Raw genomic sequence first — 24,438 nt, forward strand, 5'->3', positions numbered from 1 at the left:
GGGGGGGGGGGGGGATGTAACATAAAGTAGGAATTTTAAAATAGAATTATAGAAGCAGTCATTTCGACTAGTGTGGTAGGTTCTAGTGTTGTGAACGTTTCACCGACAGAGGTCTCAATTTTAGAAATCCGCGTAGGACCGCGATCATTAGGCTGCGAATTTTTATGCAAATTCGTATTTTTGAGTATATAATTAGAAAAATAAAACCTCGATAGAGGATTGTTTTACCTACCAAATATTATAGAAAGCACTATGCTTTGAATATATTTTATACATTTGTTCGTATCACGTGCGTCCTGTGCATGTTAGCACGTTTCTTACGAATGCATCAAAATCCGCAGATCTCTAGACAGAGATCATATTTATATTAACAAAAATTGGGAAACTGATTAAATTTATTATTAATTGATTATTGTTAGGTGAACAAAAGAAATAACAGTGCACAATTTTAGGTTAAATTTCGAAACCGGGTAAGATTTCTGTTAATTACGCACCCTGTAAGAGATTTTTAAAACTAAATTCCGCAGTTAACCGGTTAAAGACTAAATTTTAAGGAAGCTCTCGCCAAAATCCGCCAGAATCTCACGCATCAACAGATTTGACCGAAATTTTGTACACTTTATTTGCATAAAAACGACCCTCATCTTCAGCCTCAACGACTTCACGCTGAATATTTTGCAGTTTGGACACCACACTAAAGCCAAGATCTTTTCTTTGGAAAATATTCTGAGAACTTTGTATTTCATATTCTCTGTGTCTTTTGTCTTATTTCGCTTTATTATTTATTTATTGTATTTTATTTATTTAATATTATTTATTGTACGTGCACATGTTCGTGTATCTTTCGAATTCTAAGTTCTTCATGTACGTATGCATATACAAAGAGATATTTGTGATATGAACGAGACCAATGGTTTCTCAGAAAGAAACAAGTAGAATTAGTAAAAGAAATTTTATTTACGTACAAAGCTTCTTCTCTCTTCAAGAAAAATAACTTAGAAATTTGATTCAATAAATGCGCATTTACCTCGATTCGACTTACCCATCTACAAACATATACATAGGTTTCATTTGCCACAACACACGGAGGATCTTTAGTTTGCACTTTTACACTAAATAGTTTGTACATTGATAAATAAAGAAGGTACTACGTTTGAAATTTCATAACATTTATAATCGTCGACAACTGCAATATCACTGCAATATCACATAAATAATTTTTGGCAATCTTTTATCAACAAAATTCTGGTGAAATAAAAGGATCTGATATTTGAGGATTTGTTCTACAATTTTCTATATTATCTGGAAGAGATTTTGCTTCGTAATCACCTTACTAAAAGACTTTATACAATCTTTTTGTAAACTGAAACTGCAACGAAACCGAGCGATAATTCAAACGACTTCTTCCCATAACATGGTGGGAAGATCCTTCGATAGAACAAACCGTCATTAAAACTGTGTTGGTCACGCGAGACTTGCTCGCCAATTCCTCCTAAAAAGAACACCTCACTGCAACACGTACCAATGCTCTCTGACCCTTGGCGCGTATCGACTTCTTTTTTTCTTTTTTTTTTTTTTTAAGAAACTCATACCTCAGCAAATCGGGTGAAACTTCACAAATCGTCATTCCTTTCATAATACGAAGAAAGTTGAGAACCTTCTCAAACTTATCTACGATTTCATCTAAGCGTAAGCTAGACAGCAGGACACGTCGCTAATGACTGAGATGTCGATGCGACGCTAATCGTTTAAATAAATAAAATAAAAAGAAACGTATAAGATTTTACACAATTGATGACCACTCAGTTTCAAATGCAGTGGCACGTACTTTATCTTACGCATGTTCTAACTTTACACAGTTAGAAATGTCGAACCGCACATGAATAATCAATGAATGAATATGTAAGTGTGTACGATTGGGACATGTGTTCTGTACGACTTCACCTTGTATTTTTAATTGAACGGTCGAGTCATACAGTAAAGTCGTGGAGTCCATAAATACCAGTAGAAGACTAGTTAGTTCGCAATCATACCGATGGCGTTCAGGTAGATGTACCGGATCAAATTTCACACTCGATAGCCTTTGCTATTCGTTTGAAAGCGAAAGCTTCGTATGAGGAAGATACATGTATTCTGTTGTCGTTTGTATCACAAATTTTATCACGTTTTGTATGTATGTATATTTAGTTATACGTTATATTATATACATATATATACACGACGTTTGTTTGAACGATCTGCACGAGTTTTTAATCGTTTACTATGTTTTATTTTTATTCTAATATTGTGATTATTTTATTGTCATAAAGAATAATCAGTAAAAAATTTGTATCAGACAAATTTGTGCTCGTGGGGGAACGCAAAGTGGTAGCTAAGAAATTTGTGCAATATTAGAAGAAAACATTGAAAATGAATTTAACTGATTAAAATGTAATTGCTATGTCAGTTTCTTTCTTAGTAGCGAATATGCTACTGTGAACTACAATGCCAGAGGATCGAAGAAAGTGTAAAAAGCTCGCAGATCACAACATATTTCGTATACTCTGTGAACATTTGTAAGAATCACAGTGCTGTTTTATTTTGTACTTTCTATGGTTTTATAGTACATATAATTTACAAACTTTTGTTGTTTCCTTCATAAACGATATATTATGTAAATGAGAATACAATATTTTATATATACCATAGTCTGTCCTAATTCTCTCTACAATATTATAAAAAAAAAGATAAATATTCACGAAAAGAGCTCTCCAATTTCGATGCTTTTTTAATTTGATTTGTCAAAGTCGTCACTCTAAGTAGCGCTGTGAAGGTTTTAGTTAAGATAGCTGTATATTAAAAGCTATTATCAGAAAATGTTTGTAAATTATGTTGTATTTTTATGCAGCAGTGTCAGTAAGTAAAAGCTTGCACCTGCACTTTGAAAAAAATTCCAAAGGAAAGAAGAAAAAATTGTGGTGGACTTAAAAATAGATTTGAGTTAGATCAGATTAGAAACCCATCAGAATTTTTGTTCCTTTCCTTTAGAATTCTATAGACTTCTATTGTATAGACTGGTTTGGAGGGTTAGAGCCTTAGGTCCATGATGACCCATCTCTCCATCCTGACATACCTGTACCTTATTTCAGGTCAACTGGCCACTTCTTTTCCAGTCAAAAGTTTTTTTTTTATTTAGTTGTTTACATTCACAGTTTGTCCAATTTGGACATTTGGTAGAATTTTTTGGCTGTTTGATTATCATGTGGGTGGCTACCCCCAGTGGGGTACCATCTTCGTATTTGTTAGATTATATTCTTTATGAAATCTGTTGGGTGCTTCCTTCCAGTCAAATGTAACAGTTATCCTTAAAATTTTTCTGAAAAATGTCATTGACAGAGGGCTAATTTTCGTTTAAGCAGAAAACCCAAATGGAAGATCAATAAATTTGTAAAAAAATTTCTAGAGAAATAAAAGGAAGTGATTGAAAAGAAAAAATAATTGTTAAACATTCTGGTTACGAATAACCGTTATAAATGACCAACTGCTTTCGATTACCGATAACCTAACCCAGACTTGATAGCTCGATACCAGAAGTCCATACGCGGCCTTGTTATTATTCTATAATTAAGTATTTTATCTTCCAGCGATAATCTCGACTTTCTGCCAAGTATCCAGTACGTATTTTTGCATCTTACGATCTACTTGCTCTCCTTTTACTGTTATATGTTGCTTCCAATTGAATTTATTGTCCAAGTGAAGATCTAAATATGCCATTGATGATAGTTCCGGTATTTTTATGCTATTAACAAAGAGTGGTCATTGTCCTTTCCTTCAGGAGAAACTGTTAGGGTTTAACCTAACCTCATTGATTTCAATTTTCCGCTTGGTGATCCAGTTTTCGAGTAAATATAGGTGGCGCTCAAGGTAGAAAGTTCATCACAAACGAGTTTGAGTGAGGTTTGGGTTATCTAAAAAAAAGTCTCGGTTATTTACATTCCATTAAACGTACATGGTGTCCGGAAAGTTATTGTACTTTTGTGCAACCTTTTTTTGATAATTATATTTTTTAACAAACGGCGACACGCAACTAAGATCTTCATCGTATTACTCAGGTTGGTCGATGATCTTGACAACATATTAAAAAACTATGTAAATCGGAGATGGCTCTGTTTTTGTGAATATTGGCCGAAAAAATGTGTTATAATTTCGTTTGAAAAATTTAATATACATCGGATTATATTTTGGAGAATATTATTGTCGATGCGTTTTTTATTATTTTGTGTTGTATAGTCAGTGCGATAAATTTGTTTAACAACTGTTTTGTTACATTATTAAAAATGGCTAGGAACGTGTAGAACATTAAAACATCTAATATTTGTATTATCTTCGAAGCATAACTTATGTATGTATATCACAATTTGTTTAATTATTTATTCGATTGTAAATCTTTTTAATTATTCAATGTTTTATTTTTAATTACATATTTATTACGAGAAACATTTGTTAAAGGAATATTAGAATTAAATTTGAATTTAATCGAATATGCCAGTTACTTATCGTATATTATTTATCAATTTCATATTATTTAAAAGTTTAAAAAGCAAGCTTTTGTTTTATTCTTATTTTCCTTTTCGTTGGCGAATCAAATTTATGTCAGCATTAATTATGCAATTTCTGTTTATCGTAAGATCTTTGTATCCATTTGCGTTTTGAAATTTTAGCCTTTCCTAGTTATAATTATCATAATCTTAATTGTAATTATTGTATTATAAATATTCGTCAGTCCATACGACTTTTCAGTTTCATTATTCTATTCGCAAATCTTTAAATCACAGGCAGTGTTGATTAACACGAATTTATTGCACGCTTTTTGAATGAAGCACTGGTATATACATATCTATAGCAAGGATTGTTGACTTTTTCTTATAATTAATCGTTTAATTTTTATAATAAGCGGAGCACTTTAAAACACTTCAAAAAGTTGAACATTTGTTTCTGGCTCTTACAAAATACACTTACATAAATCCAACAGAAGTATGTTATTTTCTTGCTAAATACAGTATAACTGTAAAAATCGTTCAAACGCTCTATTTAATTCTTAGCTCAAAATTTTGTTCTCTATGCATAAGATGTATTACTAATTTTTTAATACCTTTAATGCGATAAACAATTAATTTACTTATCGCTCAGAGGCTCTGGAAATTACTACTAAACAACTATTCTATTATCGTTATTATTATACTTTAATCTTCGCTCCAAGGACTTTGAAAAAGAAGCTTATCTTTTCTTGCTTAAAGAACTAAAATTAAACTACACCAAACGGGGAACTGAACTAAGCTTAAAACTACTACCTATAATACAAGTAATATTCTATACTAGTATACAATCTTAATATAGTTATTATTTATTATGCACGTTTACATATAATCCACAGATCAGATATATTTACATTAAATAGGAATTTAATATATAACAGTCTTTGTGCATTAAAAATAAAGGGTCTACGGGGTGAAGGGGGAATGTCAAGTTTTAGAATTTCTCAGAAAACGAAGATTTATTTTTTAATATACGTATAATGTTATAACTTCATATATTTGCTCATATACACGTATATGTTATTCTTACACCATAAATGCAAAACCTAGATCCACAACTGATCTGTAGTGACAACGGATCTTTGGTTCTTATTGCAACTCACAATCAATTCTCTTGCTAATTGTTCAAATATTCTACTATACACTACATATATTATACATATATATACTACATATTCAACTCTCTCACCAATCTTCCTTGTAATACATCATTCATATCCTCCTTTCATTCGTCATTTCCCATCATGTCCCGCATCCAAATCTCTGCCTCCTTGCCCCGCTTCCCTACATACCGTTGTATAGCTACATGTGACGAAAACTCTCTTCGTCCAGCTCGCACAACCTACGCTTGAGGTTCTCTGTCTCAGTATACCGCCTTGTCCCCCCAACATTCTCGCACTTAAGACTGGGACTACACGAGTGTTAGATCGACCCTACGTGTAGAAACGCACGCATACACGCGTGAGCCTTGTAGAACATTTAGCGTTGTGCATGTATGTAGCTACGCAACGCAGCACCGGCCCAACGCTCGTGTAGCCCTGACCTTTATCTTTGTCCACTGCTCCTACGATTCCATTTTTCATTCAGTACTTTTCGACCGCCACTTCTTTCTTTCTTAACCGGTATTCACTGCAGTATGCCGACTCTGGTTCAATCTTCTCGAATAACACGCTCTATCTTCCTGCATAATTCATCTTTTATTTTCCAGCTCTTTGTACTCCTGCTCAGGCGATGGCAGCTTGCCCATCGCCCCATCTCCTACCTTGTTGAGGGCTCCAAGCAGTTGCTTGTCCCATTCCGAGGGCTAACCATTCTGAATATTTTTTATTTCTTTGTTGAGCAGATCTTAGGGCACCTGCCTTCCTCGATCCTTTCAATTGCCAGGATGTATATGCTGGTTCTTTTTCTGACTAGCATGTCCAGTTTCGTTCTGCCCGGTTCCAATCCCCGGTAATTATGCAGGAAGGGAGCCTCAACTTCAGTTTTGTTGAATTTCAAATATTTTTAGAGGAAACCGTCCTAAGCAAAGTAACCAGGAAAAATTCCACGCTTATACCACTTAATCCCTCTACTACTACTGCCACTGTCACGTAGCAATATGATCTTCTTTGTATATGTGACTTCTCGACCAATACGCGAGTTTTTACCTTTATGGTTGTATCGAAAATGGCGGTTGACGACCTCTCCTCGTGCGAGGAACCCCTCCGGAAACCCTGGTCCTGAACAGCGTTACCAGATCGAAGGAATTAAGGGAAGGAATCCCTGTGGTAGTGGGGAAGTAGTATAGTCTGTGAACTAGTGACGTCGTGACTCATGCCGTAGATAAGTGGAAGGGTGGGGGACAATATTCGTACACGCGACGCTGAGAAACGTGAGATGAAATTCATGTCACGTGACACAAGCGACGTAGCTGTAGAATGGCAGTAGGGATAACGTGATATCATGTTATCGTCGAATGAAGGGAATCATGTGGCATCCCTAGTCTTGAGTAACATGCACTTTGTCCGAGACATAAGACCGTGTAATATATAAGGTGTTCCGCCAAAGCACCTCCATCCTGTCGGTGTTTTGTGACGGTTAGTTGGTAGTTCCTCTGACTGTAGCTAGAGACATCGTTGTCAGAAAGGTATGTACGTGTGCGTTAACGAGATTGTAGTAGTAATACAACTTTTAGAGATGGTATTAGTATATATATATGCCCTTTCTGCTTCGATGCAATCTAGTCAGAGAACTATTAGAAAATAATCACAAACCACCAGAAAAAATACTTCATATATTACACCGTGCGTGCAACGATCTTCGTTTAAATGTTAGGTTAGGTCAGATTCTGTGATGCGTCTGGGTGCTTCGGCCCCAGCCGCCAATGAAATCTAATTTAACCTAACCTAGCCTAACTATATACCTTACCACTATTAGGATCGCAGCCCTATGCGAATGCATACGGCTATGATTTCATTTTTAATCATTTATATTGGAGTCAACGTAACGTAACAAGTGCTATTTTCTTTTTGCTGTAACTTTTGAACCACGATCATTGTATGTCTAGACAAAGTATAATATACGTTACTCAGGATCTTCTACAATATATTCGGAAAAGATCCAATATATAATATAACGACAAATTGTAATTTAGGCTCCCTTTTCTGCATAATTACGCGATCTCAAAATATAGTCAGGGGTGTCTCTATGTGGGTCCATCGCCATTTTGATGCGCCTGCTTTTTGCATTCTTCCAATCTCTTCCCATATTTCCGTCAGCCCTTATTTTTCCACACATCAAAATCACTACATCTTTTTACTTTTCATTTTATTCTACATCTTTCGCAACTTTTACTTGTAACTTCGAGTAATATGTAGCACGTTAAACTATAAGAAATGAAAAGTATTCATTTCTCGCTGTACAAGTGAATTTCTTGAAACTGCTGTAAAACTGGGGAAATTTTAATTCGCAATGCGACACAAATAAAGTGCACACATAGCAACAAAAAATGTTAAACCCAAAATTCGTTAGATTTGACATTCCCCTTTCTCCCATTGACCCTTCAGTTGTAAATTATATTTTGTCAATAAATACGAAGGGTATGTAACAATTATATATAATAATAAATAACCACTGTGAAATTTATTTACACCTCCCCTGGAAATCATTTAATCTACCGTTGATATTATTTTTTTGTTGTCGTCTGTTGTACTGTTTCTTGTATCGTATAATACGTCGTCATATACATTGTAATATTATACGAGTATACCTGTACTTACAACACACAATATAGAGAGTAGAGTAATACAATATTCTCTTACACATGTTACATCTCGTTAACTGTATCATTTTATCACTACATATTGGTGACGTAAAAGTTTAGCGTTCGTAAACTGTTTATTACCAATTACATAAATAATATGATGCGTCACTTTTTAAAAACAACAGCTTACCTATTATTTGATACTCTCTGTGTAATGAATATTATAGAAATAAACGAAAGAAGACTCGCGATGAAATTTTCGGATAGAAAAACATAGAGAATGAAACGGTGTTAAAATGAAACACCCTATATATCGGTTCTTATGTTGGTGATTATATTTTGTAGTTTGAAAAAGAATTTCATTGACGGCCTTAATTATGTGTTCACTGTATAGCTTAAACTTTGAAACAGTATATTATTTCAAACGTGATACGAATTGTTTCCGACTAATTAATGCAACTGAATGAAATTTGCTATTCGAAAGTAAAATAAGAGTAGAATGAAAAGCATGATTTTTCTGTTAACTGATTCATAAAAAAAAGTCAAGTGCAATTCGGTAATTTTTTATTCATTCGCTTTCTCCTTGCGTTCATAAAAAGCTCTATAAAACCAATTACGAACACATTCTTCGTAGATGTCTAAAAAGAGAAATTATTTATTTAAAAGGAAAAAAATATATTTTTAATGACAAATTGGTTCCAAAATCAATATTTCCATTATTTTATAATTACTCATGTATTATCAAATTGTGTCATATATTCTTGTGAATATATTCGAGTTGAAAATGGCAACGTGAGTTCGCGCTCGCCATCCATAGGCAGATGCGCTAGTTCCAACAAATAGTAACTAGAGGATAGTTCTAGTTACAATCGATAGATTTAATCGATAGGTTTAAAATGTTCTTTCGTTTTATCCCTAGTCCATGTAAGAAGTGCAATGAAGGTTTTTCGACTCAGAACGGTGTGATTGATTTATCCAAAGAATAAAATAATAACTATTATGCTCTTACCTCTAAATGCAGAAATAACAACAATTCGCTGCTATGTAACTACATTAAATTTTATAATATCGTGTTTGTATTCTCATTTCTCAAGCGATGAGAGTAACTTGCTACAGAGAAGACAATGCATCATTGCAACTCCTTTCTTCGCGATATCGTGCTATCGTTGTTATTGTGAACCCATTTCTTTAAAAGTTTTCTTAAATCGATCCGATCCATTTGTTTTCGATAAGATCATGCTCTCTTATCAAACAATACCAGGTGCTAAATTGCGAATAGGAATAGCACTCATGATCAGACACCATAAATGTTATAAGACAAATTTGTAAAGTTGTGGTGTAAAAGTTAATATCTTTAATGAAATAATTGTGGTTATGAATAAGCATTATAAACGGAAAATTTTTTGTCTTGATTGTCGGCAATCCTTATCAATAACGGAAATGTAATTGTGGTTACGAGTATATCAATATAAATGACTGAAAATGTTCTTGATTACTAATGATCGTTATCGGCGACCATTATTGAAATATACAAAAATAATTTCTGGTTACATTCAACTACTGTCAATTATTATCAGCATTACTGATATTAATTAGTACATATTCATTAATAACATAAGTAAGTGAATTGTGGAACTTATACACATGTTATTAAGTCGAAAAGTGATATAAAAAAGTATGAAACAAGTCAAAAATATTTTTTATGATTATATATGGTTACTGATAGAAAAAAATTTTTTTAACCACCACTTTTTTTAGAAATTTCTTTGATATTTATTGATAACTGGCTTCCATTTAAATAAACATTAACTTTTATTACGTACTTTAACAATGTCTAGTGTACTATAAGCGACAAAAAAAATTGCGAAAATACTTTGTTTCTATATCGAAACCAAGGTCACCTTGGGTAACATAAATAGGATCATATGTCTTTTTCATGAGATTGTAGTGGACCTTCCGACAAACTCAAAAAGTATGTTACATGATATTTTTGTTAACTCAATCCTATGAAGTTTGATTATTAATTTTTCTCATATCTTTTCAACTTTTCAGGATAAAAAAAAAGAAATAGGAAAAGAAAAAGTACTAAGTTTATTCTAATTCAAGTTACAGCGATACGAGGGCTGAAAGCGCAGTAAATTTTAAGATCTCACGGATATTATGTTAAAAAAGAAATGATGTCTTTTGAGAAAATGCAAAAAGAGATTTTAGGAATCAGTTTTTGTGGTACAATTAATCTTATTGTAATCGTGACATAGCATTTTAAGTATGTTATTTATGTCTCATATGTGAAATATTGATCAAAGAAATTTTTTAGAAAATTCATACTGAATTCAATGAATCAACGAAGTCAAAATTCTGCATCGAATCAAAGGAAGATTTAGGTGAAAAAATAAAATATAAAGAACGAAGATGCTAGCAGTACACGTGCTCTACAGAGATACAGAAGTTGCTGTGGTAGAACAGATTCTACTTCTTGACTCTTAGAATAATTGATTCCAGCATTTTTTTACTGAAGCTATTTCCAAAAATAGCACGTCTGAACGTCAGCATTCCGATCGTTCGATATTCGGTTTATCGTTGTAAGCTCGTTGAATAACTTGACGCCAAACATCTTTTTTTCATTTTCTTATGAACAATGTATACTCTGTTTCTGGTTCCTTTTTTGCACAGATTCATATCTTGAATCTACTGTATTATGTTTTCTACGTGTATAACGATATGTAAAGTAGTTTTGCTGAAACCAAAAAAAAGGAAAGTTGTACTAAATAGGTTCATTATGCTGAAAACAACGAAAAAGAACTTCAGGCTAGCGAAAATAAAAGATTTACTATTTGCTTAAAACCTAAGAGATTCAATGAAAAATGCTATTTATTATGTAGGAGCTGTGCAAATTGCAAGTATTGATGATATTGTCTAATTTATATTGTCTAATAAAAAATATATGTTGAATTCAAGAATTTTAGTAAATCAAAGAAAAAGAAGTAAATTGTCATTTGGGTAATTAAAGGCGATTATGATTTTTTTAAATGAAAATGGCAGAGCTAAGGAAATGAGTTGGAAATGGGAGGAAAAGAAAGAATTAGAGGTAGTAAAGAAGTTCACGTACCAGCGAAATAAAATTTCATAGAAACTGTGGTAATTAAAAGCGTATAATTAAATCTACAGTTTTATTAAAAAGTGAAGAAAGAATAGAGTTGTGAGAACTATTGACCATAAAATGTTTTCTACAAATTCTACGCTTTCTTTAATTACATTTTATGTGTTACTGAAAATAATGGAGATATTTGGGTAATTAAAGTTATTACGAATAACATAATGCATTTTTCATTCATTTGCATTGTCGGATACGTATAAAACATTTGTATATTCACCAATAACAAAAATAATAAATTTAAACTCAATGTTTAAATACATGTGTGGATAGTCAGCCATGTATCTAAAATTCTAAACTAAATTTCAGGAATCACTTTTTGTGATATAATTAACCTTATTGTTCGTGACATAACATTTTAAGTAGCAGTAGTTATTTATGTCTCATATACAAAATATTGATCAAAGAAATTCTAACTCGTGTAACAGGCTTTTATTGATTCACAAATAGGGAGAATTTGATGTACACAAAATATTAATGTTTGATTACACTGTGTATCAAATTAGACAATGAATATCATTGTAAATGTTTATAGAAATACTAACTCATATAACTCTTACTGACTCATAAACAGGAAGTATTTGGTATACACAAAATTTAAATTTCTGTTTATACTGTCTATGACTTAAACAACAAATGTATCATTACAAATGCATTTAGCTTTTCTAGAATATTATATATATATATTAATTTCTTATTATTGCCTTTTGATTTATTACTCGCATTGCTTGTACAATTATTCTATTTCATTATTTAGTTATTGCTTCTTTATTATATAATATGCTGGTTGTACTATTATACCACATTAGATTATACTACTTTTTCTAATCATTTACTCTTAAATGATATTTCTTTTATAAACTATTGCAGAGACGATTATTTCTCATTTCAGTTTTATGTAGCAACCGGGTGAGCCAAATGACCAAGACCTATAATGACATAGAAGCAGTTACAAGGCTTCTGGAGGAGGTAAATATGACTGCTAATATAAAATATATATAGGGGTGTGCAGGATCCAGGGATTACAAACTCGTATTTGTAATGGGATCTCGAGACTCAATTCGGCATATAAATATACAAGGTGATTCAGAAATGCATGTTCATACTTCAGGAAATGGATTTACATATTAAAATAAGCAAAAAACGTTATGTGAACGTGTGTCCTTTAATTTCCAAGATATGGAATGACTAAACAAAATGTTCAAAGACTAACAAAGACAAAGACAAATGTAACCAAAATGACTAAACGTTGCAGCATAAGAATTAGTATAAAATAAATGAACAGAATGTTTTTGATTATCGATAACCATTGTGTGTGAGAGAATTACTGATTTTAATTACTGATGATCAATATCGGTAAGAGAAACTCTTTTTGTTTGCCCATTGTCATTATATATGAAAGAATTTTTTGCTTGTTGTCGCTAATCATTTTTCGTGACAGAATTTTTTTCTGTCATCGATAATGGTCATTGGTTATCGATAAACGAAAGAAAAAAATAGTCTCACATATAATGATTTTAATTTGACTGATTGATCACCTATAATTATTATCAGTAACCACAAATATTTTGATCATTTATAACAGTTATTCATAATCAGAATGTTTTAGCAAATTCCTTTTTCGTCATTGTCTTTTTTTCATAAAAATTGAAAAAATGATTGTATTCGTAGAGATGACGTTATCCTATAAATGCGTCTCATTATGAGTTACGCTCTGCCTACAATGATGGTTAGTAGTAGTTTGGTAGTTTTCCATTGTTAGAAACTAAAAATGAGGGAAAAATACATTTAAATCTGTTTTATAAGCATTATTCTTCTTTTTCATAAATTCGATTTAATTATGTAGAAAAATAGCCTTTCCCTACTTCTGGGAAACATAGGATTATAAATCCAATGGGTTTGTCTTCTGCAGCTGTGGCCCAGATGGCTAAAAATTTATAGAAAATATATTCTACAAATCAATATGTTTTCAAGACCTACATGCTTTATGATTTCATCACTTGTGAACCGTTAACTGATTTCACGGACGTCACGCACGTCGACCCAAGTCAATCGCTAACTGAGGATGACCAGTAGACAGAGTTCATTTTCACGAACTTTCCTGTAACCAATTATCGTTCTTTTCCGCCACCTCTCTAAGTTCGAGTAACTTGCAAATTCTCCAATCCACGTGTTACTTCCAACAGCATTGCCTATTCTTCGAATTTTCGCGAATCTTGAAAAGAAGAACATTCCTGAGATTCGTCACTCTATAAAATCTACAGTATAGTTTGGTCCGCCATCTTTTATCCTAACTCTTATACTTAGCATCTATCACTCTAGCAAGTATCAAATCTATGCATTGGGAATCTAACAAATATCAAGTTTGTCATCCAATAAGTCTGTTGTTTATTATAAAAGCAAAACAGATAACATGTTCGTCGAAGTTGACTTTGTTAGTTGTCTTGTGAGTAAATTCAAAGTTCATATTGTAACCAACTTGCAAGCCGTTCAGTCAAAGTGTAACATGTGCTAAGCAATATCAATTAATATTAATGAAATCAAATTTCAGGTAGTCAGTATTCTATTCTCGCCGGCTCGTTACAGTTCTCTAGATGCTGAAAGGTAAAAGTGCTATAACGTATGTTAAGACGTGTGAAATCCATATCTCGAAAACTAAAAGTACTTACATAGGACATGTTCATACGACGTTTTTTTTAAGTTATTTTAATGTGTAGATTCATTCCCTGAAGTATGGACATACATTTATGAATCACCTTGTACAGTTGCTGCAAAAGGTACTGACACATACCATTCGTTTTTTTTTGTCAGACACTGAAGAAAATCAAAGTTTTATCATTTTGTTTGTGTCATCTTGGTCTTCACTCAATTTGAAATACCTTTACCTAAAACGTAAACACGTGGAAATTTTTCAACATAACTGAAAAAATGAAAAAATGCTAGATAGGATATTAGAAGAATAGAGATATAACTTGTTTCAGCCAAGTCTAGACATGATTCCGCACACTTCTAACGATGTATAATTTATACTTAGTCGCAAAAATTTCTCTGTAGATAATAGAACAAGATAAAATTAGAATAAAGCTTATTAAGTTACAATTTAAGGTATATAATATATACGAGATGTGATGAAAAAATACCCGAAATGGTTATGTTAAAGGCAGACTTTGTTAGATATTTATGCCAAATTCTCCCATTGGAGATTTTCTAATCTTTCGGAATGCTATTCTTATATTTCATTGTATTCGCCTTTATCGTCTCAATGTCGTCGAATCTTCGTCCTTTTGGTAACACTTTCAATTGTGGAAAGAGCCAGAAACTGCAGGAAGTCATGTCAGATGAATAAGGTAACTGTTTAACTATAGAACTGCGCTACGTTGCTAAAAGAATATTCCTCACGGAGTAAGCAATGTGCGATGTTCAAATGTATTGAACGAATATAATAACGCGTCTGAGGAGTATTTCCCAAGATTCGTTTAGAAAATCAATGACAGAAACGTTGGCATAAGAGTATAACCTCAAAAAGGGAATATTTTGAAAGGGATTAATTGTTTGTACCGATATCTAATAAAGATTGCTTTTAACACAATCAATCCGGGTATGTGTTAATCACACCTTGTAAATTGTTGAATTATTATTTGTTGTGTTCGTTAAATGTTAAGTAAATAATTAATTTGTAGAAAGAAAAGGACTTGGAACTAACCGCACGTATCGGTAAAGAACTTCTATCGCACAATCAAAAACTCGAAGCAACAGTTACCAGTTTAGAGACCGATTTAAAGGAAGCCAATGAAAATATTACTCAACTCACGCACGAACTCGCAAAAAAGACAGAATTAATCCAAATATTAACAAATGATGTTGAAGAATCAGGTTCCGAAGCCGGTTCGCCCACCGGACTTCGCAGTATCAACCTGGACATGATGCAGAAAAAGATCAGCTGCCTCGAGGATGAAAATAAGCAATTAAGAACTGAATTCGCGAAATTGATGCACGATGCCGACAATTCGGAGGAACAAGAGGCAAAACTTGTCAAAGATATTGCCGCTCAACTCGGTTAGTCGATGAATTTTTGTTAAAATTTTTAGATAAAAGCTTGTGAATTCCATAAGAATGTTTAAAGTTCGTATTGATTGAAGTTTAAAATTCTATTAGTAATTAGATTATTTTGTATGTAGCAACTGCAAATATGGAGGTAAATGGAATATCGGATGAGCTTGATAAACAGAAGGAAGAAAATCGATTGCAACATGAACAAATTACCAATTTGACAGCAAAACTAACTAAAACAGAACTGAGATTGGCGCAGTTGATGGCTGAGCATGATGAAATGAGCACTACTTTGCACATCACCAAGGATAATCAAAACACTCTAGCGAACGAGTTGGCTGAATTCAAGGAACGATATGCTGAGGTATATTCTCAGACAGTTTTATATTACCATATTACTGTTCACTGACTATCTCTTTTCTTATACTAGGAGAATAAGTTTAAAGAATATTTTTAAATTAAATAGAATTAGTCTAGATGATACTCTTAAATGATATTAAAGTATTTTAAGCAATAATACATTTTTTTTAAATGTTTATGCTATAAGGTGATAAATTTATTGACGGAAACTCAAGAACAATTACGAAAACAAAGACACAGAGGTATGCCAACTGTTAGGGGAGGCTCTTTGTTTCCTTCGTTGGGTGCTGTTCCACAAGCAGACTCTATCGCTTCAGAATTGGAATCATCGCTTTATTCTGAATTCAGTTTGGATTCTGGCATCATTGCAGATAGGATGTATGTGTTTTGTTTCATTTCACATTCACATTTTTCATTTTGCTATCATTCATTCAAGAAAAGTATTAATTTATATTTTTGATATTGGACACAGACCAACATATAAGAAAGTTTTTGAAACAGTGAGGAGCGCATCAAGAAATACATCTTATCCAGCTGATGCAAATCAATTCCCACGAATAGGTTCAATGACAGTATCAACTCTATCAAGCAGTTCTACTGGACTACGAATGAGTTGTGGTCAGCCTCGACCTGTGGCATCAGTTCCTGGTGTGGATTCCATTGCACATAGCGATTCAGAAGAGTTTGAAGATTATCCGTAAGTTTATATTTATTAGCCTTTTTAACAATATGTAAAATAAGAAGTTTTCAATTTTGCTAATAATCATTTCCTTTATTACTAATTTATAAAACAAATCAGTAAATATGTTCTAAAAATGTTAGAGGTCCACAAAAAGTAGGAGTGCCAGGTGCTCCTGGTGCAGCAGATTTGGAAGTAGCACTCCGTAGATTAACACCTGCAGAAGTTCTTACAAGGCGTGCTTGTCTCAGCACTGGAACAGGATATAGTTATGACTATGAGGCTGGAATGCATTCACCTTCCACTTCCGCACCTCATGGTTGTAGAACTCCAGACAGTATTATGTCTACGGGAAGTAGTGGAAATTTAAGTGGCTATGGTGGAAATACTTGGAGAGTTCCTGAGAAGTTACAAATAGTGAAACCTATTGAAGGTTCTCAAACTTTACATCATTGGACTCGATTAGCTACACCTACACTAGGTAATATTGTATGATCCTCTGTTAAAATTATTTTAAAAAATATATTTTATTAATATATTTTGATAACAGTATATGTATAATATATTGTAATAGTTATAGATAATATACATAAAATAGCTTTACCTCTTGCAAGAATACAATGAGAAATATTATATTTACCAGTATTTTATCTACCATGTTATTGTATATAATTAAATTGCACTTCTTGAAAAATGAAACTATCACAGAATGTGAATATAAAAATATTTAATTAAATCACTGTTTTATTTCTTAGGTTGTCTTTTAGAAGAACGGCCAGGAGTAAAAACAAGAGGAGGTCGAGGCCTGGAGGATTTAGGCCTAGTTACTTTTACTTTAAGCGATCTTGAAGAAGATGAAGAATATAGTAACCCTGGAAAAATTTTTCAAGATACAGGTTCCATATATACATTCACCAATAGTACTGTACTTCATCCTGATGATCACAGAAATGTCACTCCAAGTATTGTGGATAGTACTGGCGAAACAGCACCTAGTAGTGGTTTAAATTCTGGTATGAGTACTCCAAGCACGTTAAGCAGAAAAAATTCAACTTCAACTTCAACATTTTCAACAACCCTTGGTCTTGCAAAAATGTTAAACGAAAGAGGTATTTTACAAAAAATACCTCTTAAATAATACAAGATATATTTTCTATTAGAATCTAGTTTAGTTATTAGGAAAACTCGTTAGTAAAAAAATTTAGTAAATTAATTTAATCAACATATTCAAACAGGTATAAAAGCTGCATCACCTTCTTCATTAACGCCGAGTGGAGAGAGGAATTATACGCCCACTGCAACACCTTGCAATAGTCCTGATGCTAGTCCTCCAGATAGTCGATCTAGTACACCAACACCAGAAGGTGGACTTTCTTTAGGGTTATTATCCAGTGGAGCTGAATTGTTAAAGAGAACATTCGGTGGAGAAACTCAGGTATGTATAAACATTTATAAGCAAAGACATTTGGAGTTTTAATGTGACAAAATTACAGTTATATTCAATATGATTTGATAATGAAGTTCGGATATGTTGTATTGACAGCTCGCATTACGCACAACATATATTTCTATAAAATACATAAAAAATAATAATTTTATAAAATACATCTAATTGACTTTTTCTAATTTTGATAAGCATTGTAAAACATTCCACATTCAATATGTATCTTTTAAATGATACGTATGTTTAAAGAGTAAAAATTTCCCTTAAACATGAGCGATCTATTAATTAAAATTTGATAAAATAATGAAGCAAGAAGAAAATATTGGTTAATTTTTATAAGTAATAACGTTTCTTGAATAAAAATTTTACCAAATCGTGCATAATGCCACTATAATATAATAAATCTTATCTTTATACATGTTCCATGTAAAAGATTACGACATTAATAAGTAATTCCGATTAGTTGAAGAACTCTGATCTTAATCATGACATCATTTCACATATTTATGTGAATATTGAAAAATGTGGAATGCCAATAGAATTTTCTCGATATTGAACTAAATAAATTTTCCTTCACATATTGACGAACAATTGTCATAAAAATGAGGAATTATTAGTTCGATTATATTATTAGAAATAATATTACTGTTTTGTTGTTGAGAATAGAAAGCATATTCTGTTTATCAATATATAAATGATAATTCTCTTATTTATAATTCAAATTCAGATCTTTAATTGAGTTAACAATCACTTGCTAATTAAAAATTAGGTATTTAAATACAAAAGTGTAACAAATTATTATAGTGGATTGTTTCCTGAAAATAAAAGGAATTTACATTAGAAAGGACATTATTAATTTATTTTAAATTTGATGAATGATTAAATATTGAAAAAAGAAATTAGAAACGTTTAAGAGAATTGTTTCTATAACATACAAGATGAATTAATTTAATATTCAAAAATTACTTATTCCTTAATCAAATAGTTTTAGAAGTATTTAACCTTAAAAAATAAGGTATTAGAATGGGAAATTGTTACTATTTCTTTATATCAAACACATTTTATTCTCTTTATTATCTTTATTATATGTCTTTATTATATATTTTATCTTTATCTTTATATATATTATTTTATGAATTTGATTTATGCTAATATTTCTTGTATTTTCCAACAGGCAAAGAGAAAACGACCCGAATTATCCAGATCAGATAAAAAAGCTCTTACCAGTATCCGTTTGGTTGAGAAACTTGAAAGAATAGGCATTGACACAATAATGGCTTCAACATATGGTTCATCTTTCTCCCCATTAGTGTTACAAGGTTCTTTATATGCCAGGCATGGTAGTGTAAGCCCCATGGCTCAGTTAACTTTCCTGAGAAACTCCATGAGTGGGAATCAAGAGAAACTTTCACCTTCTTCCACTGCTAGTGATTCCTCGACGACAAAACGAAACATAATTGATAAAAAACAAGACGAGTCTATACCAAACAGAGAATCTAGACAAAGAAGAACTAGTACTAGGGCCATGAGATCTGATCTCGGACAGGTGGTTACATCTGCTGCAGCCCCTGTTACGTCTGCAAAAGAAACTCCTCCTGCGCAATCCGCTTTGGGAAGTATTAGCTCGCTGCTGTTTGGACGAAAGGGTGGATTACTTTGAAACCACTGTTTATTGAGTATTGACTAAATTATAAAGGAAAAGCCAGATAAGTTTTTAACAGAACGTAATATACGATTGTCGGAGCGGTGATAAAATGAACAATTTACTTCGTTTCATCTGTATCACAGTTGTTTTATCAAAAAATGTCGATAAAAATCTCTATTTTATTCACAGACAGTTCACGATGTAGCTAAAGAAAATACAAAATTTAATTTTTAATGTACCAAAAAAAAAAAAAGAAAGAAAGAAGAAAAAGGAACGAAGTTAAATATCATACACAAGCTTACGTACCATTAATTATGTGTCCTAATATTAAATCTTTGCGCTCGAGGACTTTTTCAGTCGGGCGAAGTAGCAATTCGAGATGATTTAGCGCATACGTGACACGTGCTAGTGTACTGCTAGTGTAAAATGATTTTATACACTAATTGACGTACGAAAACATTATATTCTAATAATATATATATATATATTTACATCTTTGAAAATATGATTTTGTAATAATTAATTTCTGTATTTCTTTGTATCGTACTTTATGTATGTATCGTACTCGTGCATTCTTGAGTACAATTGATCTCATTTCTCAATAGCTCAAAATCAAGTTCATCTTCATTTGAACTAATTTCACTTCTGAAAATCATTTTTTAGTACTTCTAAATTATAACACTTTTGCCATCCGAATTAACATCGGAGACGTTGATAGAATCATAGTTTCGGAGGGATTTAGGATTAAATATTTTATCTCCATTTTAAAGTGTAATACTTTATACTTCCTAACAAAGAATATAAAGAGCTAAGTCGTATTTACGACTGTCGCCTCTCGAGCACAAAGGATTAAAATTGGAAGTAAATTGAATATGCTTTTATTTTATAGTACTATTTTATACAGAACAGAATAATACGTCCGTTTACATTATAAAGATACATATTTAGTGTCAAGCTTGAGAATCTGATGTTACTTAATGTTATTCTTCTTTTGTACGCACTATAATGTTATTGTTGGACACTAATTGACAATATCCTTATTTTCAATTTCTGTGAAATATTGTGAAATATCGCATCGCTGGCCAGTACTATTTAAATTAACTTAACATTCCTACTTAGCTATTTTTTTCGCTCTTCTTTTTAAGTTTCACTTTTGATATTATATGTTTCTTCTGCGTGAATATTGAGAAATATTTGAAATATTATTTGTTTAGACTATAAATTTATAACTCAATATTTTTAAATATTTGCATGGAAAGGTATTACATGAAAAACGATGTAACGTATTCCTAAAATTACAGTATTATATTCGACTATAGAAATATTTAATTTAAAGCTTTTAAATGATCATTTTATCAACGCTCCGACATATTGTAATTACGAAAATAATTGAGAACCTCCATATTTTAATTTTACACAGCAGCTATTTTACGTTTATTAGATTAATTTTTAAATGATTTGTTGTACATAACTAATTCATATGTGAAAAAGAAAAATCTTACTTAATCGAAGAACAAACCAAAAACTTGTAAATGATTATTTTTGGTATCTATTGTTATGTGAATATCAATGTAGAGGCGCGTGCGAGAAAAAAGTAATTTGGAATTATTAATTTACACATATATGAAAACCAGATGGGTATTAGGGAGGTGTATTATGTGAATTAATTTACATTGTATAGAGAATAATAGCATATTGTAGTTAATACTTAAAATGACTTAGAACGTTGCAATCATGTAATGCGAAATGTTACATTACTCAATGCGATTTTTATCAGTAATGACATTTCTTGTTACCATTGAAATAGTCGAAACATATTTTTTATGTGAAATTTTTTTTAATATTGTGCATTATTTTTTTTAGTTAGAGTAATATTCTTCATTTTAAAGATTATTTGAATCAAAATTGATTCGTTTCAGCCGCGTCACTTTGATATATTTATTTATCTTTTATGCCAAAGTGTCCAAAAAAGAGAAAAAAACGAGACAGTTACCAAAAAAATGCAAGGTCAATAATGCACGTAAAAGAATATAAATGACTTCATATATAATAACATGATAAAACAAAATTAATTTATAACATAATGATTCAGATTGCGACAAGTAAATATGATCACACTAATTACTATTAAAAAAAAAGAGTAAAAGTCGCAGTGAATTTTCTAAGCGGAGCACAATTTTTAAGAACAGAATTTTTCAGGTGCTTTAAATAGTATCAATTTCGTTTAATTAGCTTAAGAAATTTTATCGAAAATTGATCAATTATATCTAAGATTAATTAGTTAATTGTGTCACTACTGTCGGTCTTTAACAAAAAGACCTTACAATTAGTACCGATGATTAATTAATTAGTCATTCCGTATTTGTCGATTAATTGATGGGTTGTCATTATGAAATAACCACGAAAAATTTTTATATCCCTTCATTAATTCTTTATTCGATAATAATTATTTGTACATAATTAATAATGAATTGACTATTGCCTAATTCACAGGTTGTGTTCATTATATTGATTGAAAGTAGTACAAAGAAAGAATGATTATCTTGAATTTATATTTCTTTCCCTTTGTAAAAATGCGGAGATGAATTGTCCAATAATTAATCGATCAATAATTGATCAATTATTTTTGTAAATAATAATCTGAATTGTTCTTTCGTTTTGTCTCTCTTTTTTTAATCTATTATGGTTAAAAAAATTGATTGCAATGTATTGAGTGAGTTTGACGATGAGATGCGATTTCACCCAATAAATTACCTCTATCTTGTATCATAGAAAGGATTATTTAGCAGGCGCAGTCTTGTACATAGAGGAATACAGATTAATAAATTAAATTGAAAAAAGTCTTACATTGTTTTGATATTAGCTCGTCCGAAAAGTTTCTTTCGTTTTATAAGAAAATAATAGATGCACAACATTTTCCGTTTTATATTATTTTATCGAATTACGTACGATCCATTTTATTCTATTAAAATAAAAATCACAACGTTCAACAGATTAGGTTTTATGTTTGTATAAAGATGCATCGTTGTAAAAGACGGGTCTGTAAAAGAAAGACACTTTTCGGACAACCTAATATATACAATTTTGTCCCGATCTCAATTACTGAATTAGATTCTACGAGTAAGAATTGCGATGCTCATATTTGGTCCAAAATTTTTATTGCGAGTTAGATTCATATGTCCTTTATATGTCCTCTAATGTGACATGCGAGCACGAGCAATTATGGTAGCGAGCACGCCACACGGCTGAATACTCGAGCGAGAAGCACCGAGCTTCATTTTTAACCTGAATCCGATCTTTATCGGATCTATACAGGTTCTGACCATTCTAGATTACCTGAAAGGTGTAAAAGAGGCATAGTGAAGAAGAGAAAAGGATATTGAATTCCACAAACAATAATACACTTTTATTTATGATACCAAAGGAAAGAAAAGAGAAATGTAATAATTGATATGGACGACTCACTCTAGACGCTCGTTCGTTCATCGTTACCGTGCTATGCACTCACATTCACACACTCCCCTCGGTCTCGTAATATCGCTAGCCGCAAAAGTTACGTTAAAAGATCGCTGTCTCAACCCGCGTCCTAAGTTAACGCACAATTGTACTTACTGCTCGAGCTTTATAACCACTGGACGAAGCACCACACTATCCCACGAATTCCGGCCTATTATCTTTCTACTTTTTACAGATATGTGCCATACACGCGCGACTTATTACAAACGTGCGCAACTCGTAGCAAGAAATTTGTGAATTCGCGTTACCGACGGTCACGACTTAATTAATTTACCGACACTTTTCTCCTTAATTGCTCTCCTATCTACCTATCTGCTGGACGCACGGGAAAATCCCCTATTTGAAACCTATCAGACTCACCTCGCAACACGATACTGTAATTGTCGAATTTACACATTCCTGGACGGGCAAGTCGAGGACGGAACGGGTGACGATGCGCTCACTGCAACCCGCCTAACCTTCATGCCACTCAGGACGCATGCAAAAATGCGCGTACTTCAATCTATGAGCAGAAATTGTCACGCTGTACTGTTGCTGAAGGTGTGGTCGTATGTACGTGATTACTCCGTGCGAGATCCAAAATTGATCACCAACATTTAACCCTTTGGCCTATAACCACGAGCGAGACTCGTGGTAAGGGATTTGTGCCGTAAGCAAAAGCCACGAGTCTGACACGTGGTAAAGAATTTGTGGCATAAGCGAAAACCACGAGTCTAGAAACACTATTAAACTTAAAACACTATTTGTCCTCAAACGTTGTTTATTATTTCACGATTACTTTTGTAGCCCTTAAATATACATGTTATAAGAAGTATACATCTTACGCCAGTTCGGGTACACGGCTAAACAGATGAATGGTACGGCGCGTGATCGGCAGATAACGTGTAGACCAAGGGGTTAAGGACGACACGTAACACCTAATACATTCGAATTTTATATAAAATGGTTTTTTCGTACATAATAAGTAATTTTGCAATACAGTAAAATTTCGTTTATATGAATGTGTTGGGGGACATGTTGGTTCATATAACCAAGTCGTTTTTATAATAACAGTCTACGTATTTGTCCCCAGCATCTATGATTTGTCATTCAGTTAATAGGGATTCTTGTGAGATTTTGAAACAAGAGTGAGAGAAGAAAGGATGTGCAGGAAGGAAGACGAAAAAGAGTGTTTCGTCTAGGACCTGCTAGTGAACTCAACAATAAAGATATCCAGCAAATCCCCGCGATATGAAAGGAATCAACATAGCCTAGCAGCCTATTTAGTAAACATA

The 24,438-nt window shown here is 32.3% G+C and overlaps 1 protein-coding gene and 2 long non-coding RNA genes across 11 annotated transcripts in view; 1 reads left to right on the top strand and 2 right to left on the bottom strand.

Annotated features, from left to right (window-relative positions):
• LOC100745163 (trafficking kinesin-binding protein milt) overlaps positions 1–21,772 on the top strand; it is a 102,987-nt gene extending 81,215 nt beyond the window's left edge. For 8 of the 9 annotated variants that reach the window (XM_012381063.3, XM_012381065.3, XM_012381061.3 and 5 more), the window contains 9 exons: positions 12,363–12,439; positions 15,151–15,526; positions 15,649–15,884; positions 16,068–16,258; positions 16,353–16,577; positions 16,703–17,040; positions 17,315–17,668; positions 17,795–17,994; positions 19,178–21,772. In XM_012381063.3, coding sequence (XP_012236486.1) covers positions 12,363–12,439; positions 15,151–15,526; positions 15,649–15,884; positions 16,068–16,258; positions 16,353–16,577; positions 16,703–17,040; positions 17,315–17,668; positions 17,795–17,994; positions 19,178–19,663 — 2,483 coding nt within the window. In that variant the 3' untranslated portion in view covers positions 19,664–21,772. Of the gene's footprint in view, positions 1–7,176; positions 7,201–12,362; positions 12,440–15,150; positions 15,527–15,648; positions 15,885–16,067; positions 16,259–16,352; positions 16,578–16,702; positions 17,041–17,314; positions 17,669–17,794; positions 17,995–19,177 lie in introns of those variants that run through there. The other variant, XM_024364991.2, reaches the window with a different exon arrangement.
• On the bottom strand, positions 5,756–7,102 carry LOC112212170. Its single transcript, XR_002945970.2, has 2 exons — positions 6,722–7,102; positions 5,756–6,593 (listed from the first exon to the last, which is right to left on the bottom strand). It is a non-coding gene; the product is annotated as an uncharacterized LOC112212170 (long non-coding RNA).
• Positions 21,773–22,304: 532 nt separating the features above from the next.
• On the bottom strand, positions 22,305–23,863 carry LOC117151233. Its single transcript, XR_004460999.1, has 2 exons — positions 23,525–23,863; positions 22,305–22,984 (listed from the first exon to the last, which is right to left on the bottom strand). It is a non-coding gene; the product is annotated as an uncharacterized LOC117151233 (long non-coding RNA).
• Between the last annotated feature and the right edge of the window lie 575 nt (positions 23,864–24,438).

This window comes from Bombus impatiens, unplaced genomic scaffold (assembly GCF_000188095.3).
Source record: "Bombus impatiens unplaced genomic scaffold, BIMP_2.2 scf_0121, whole genome shotgun sequence".
Lineage (NCBI taxonomy): Eukaryota > Metazoa > Arthropoda > Insecta > Hymenoptera > Apidae > Bombus > Bombus impatiens.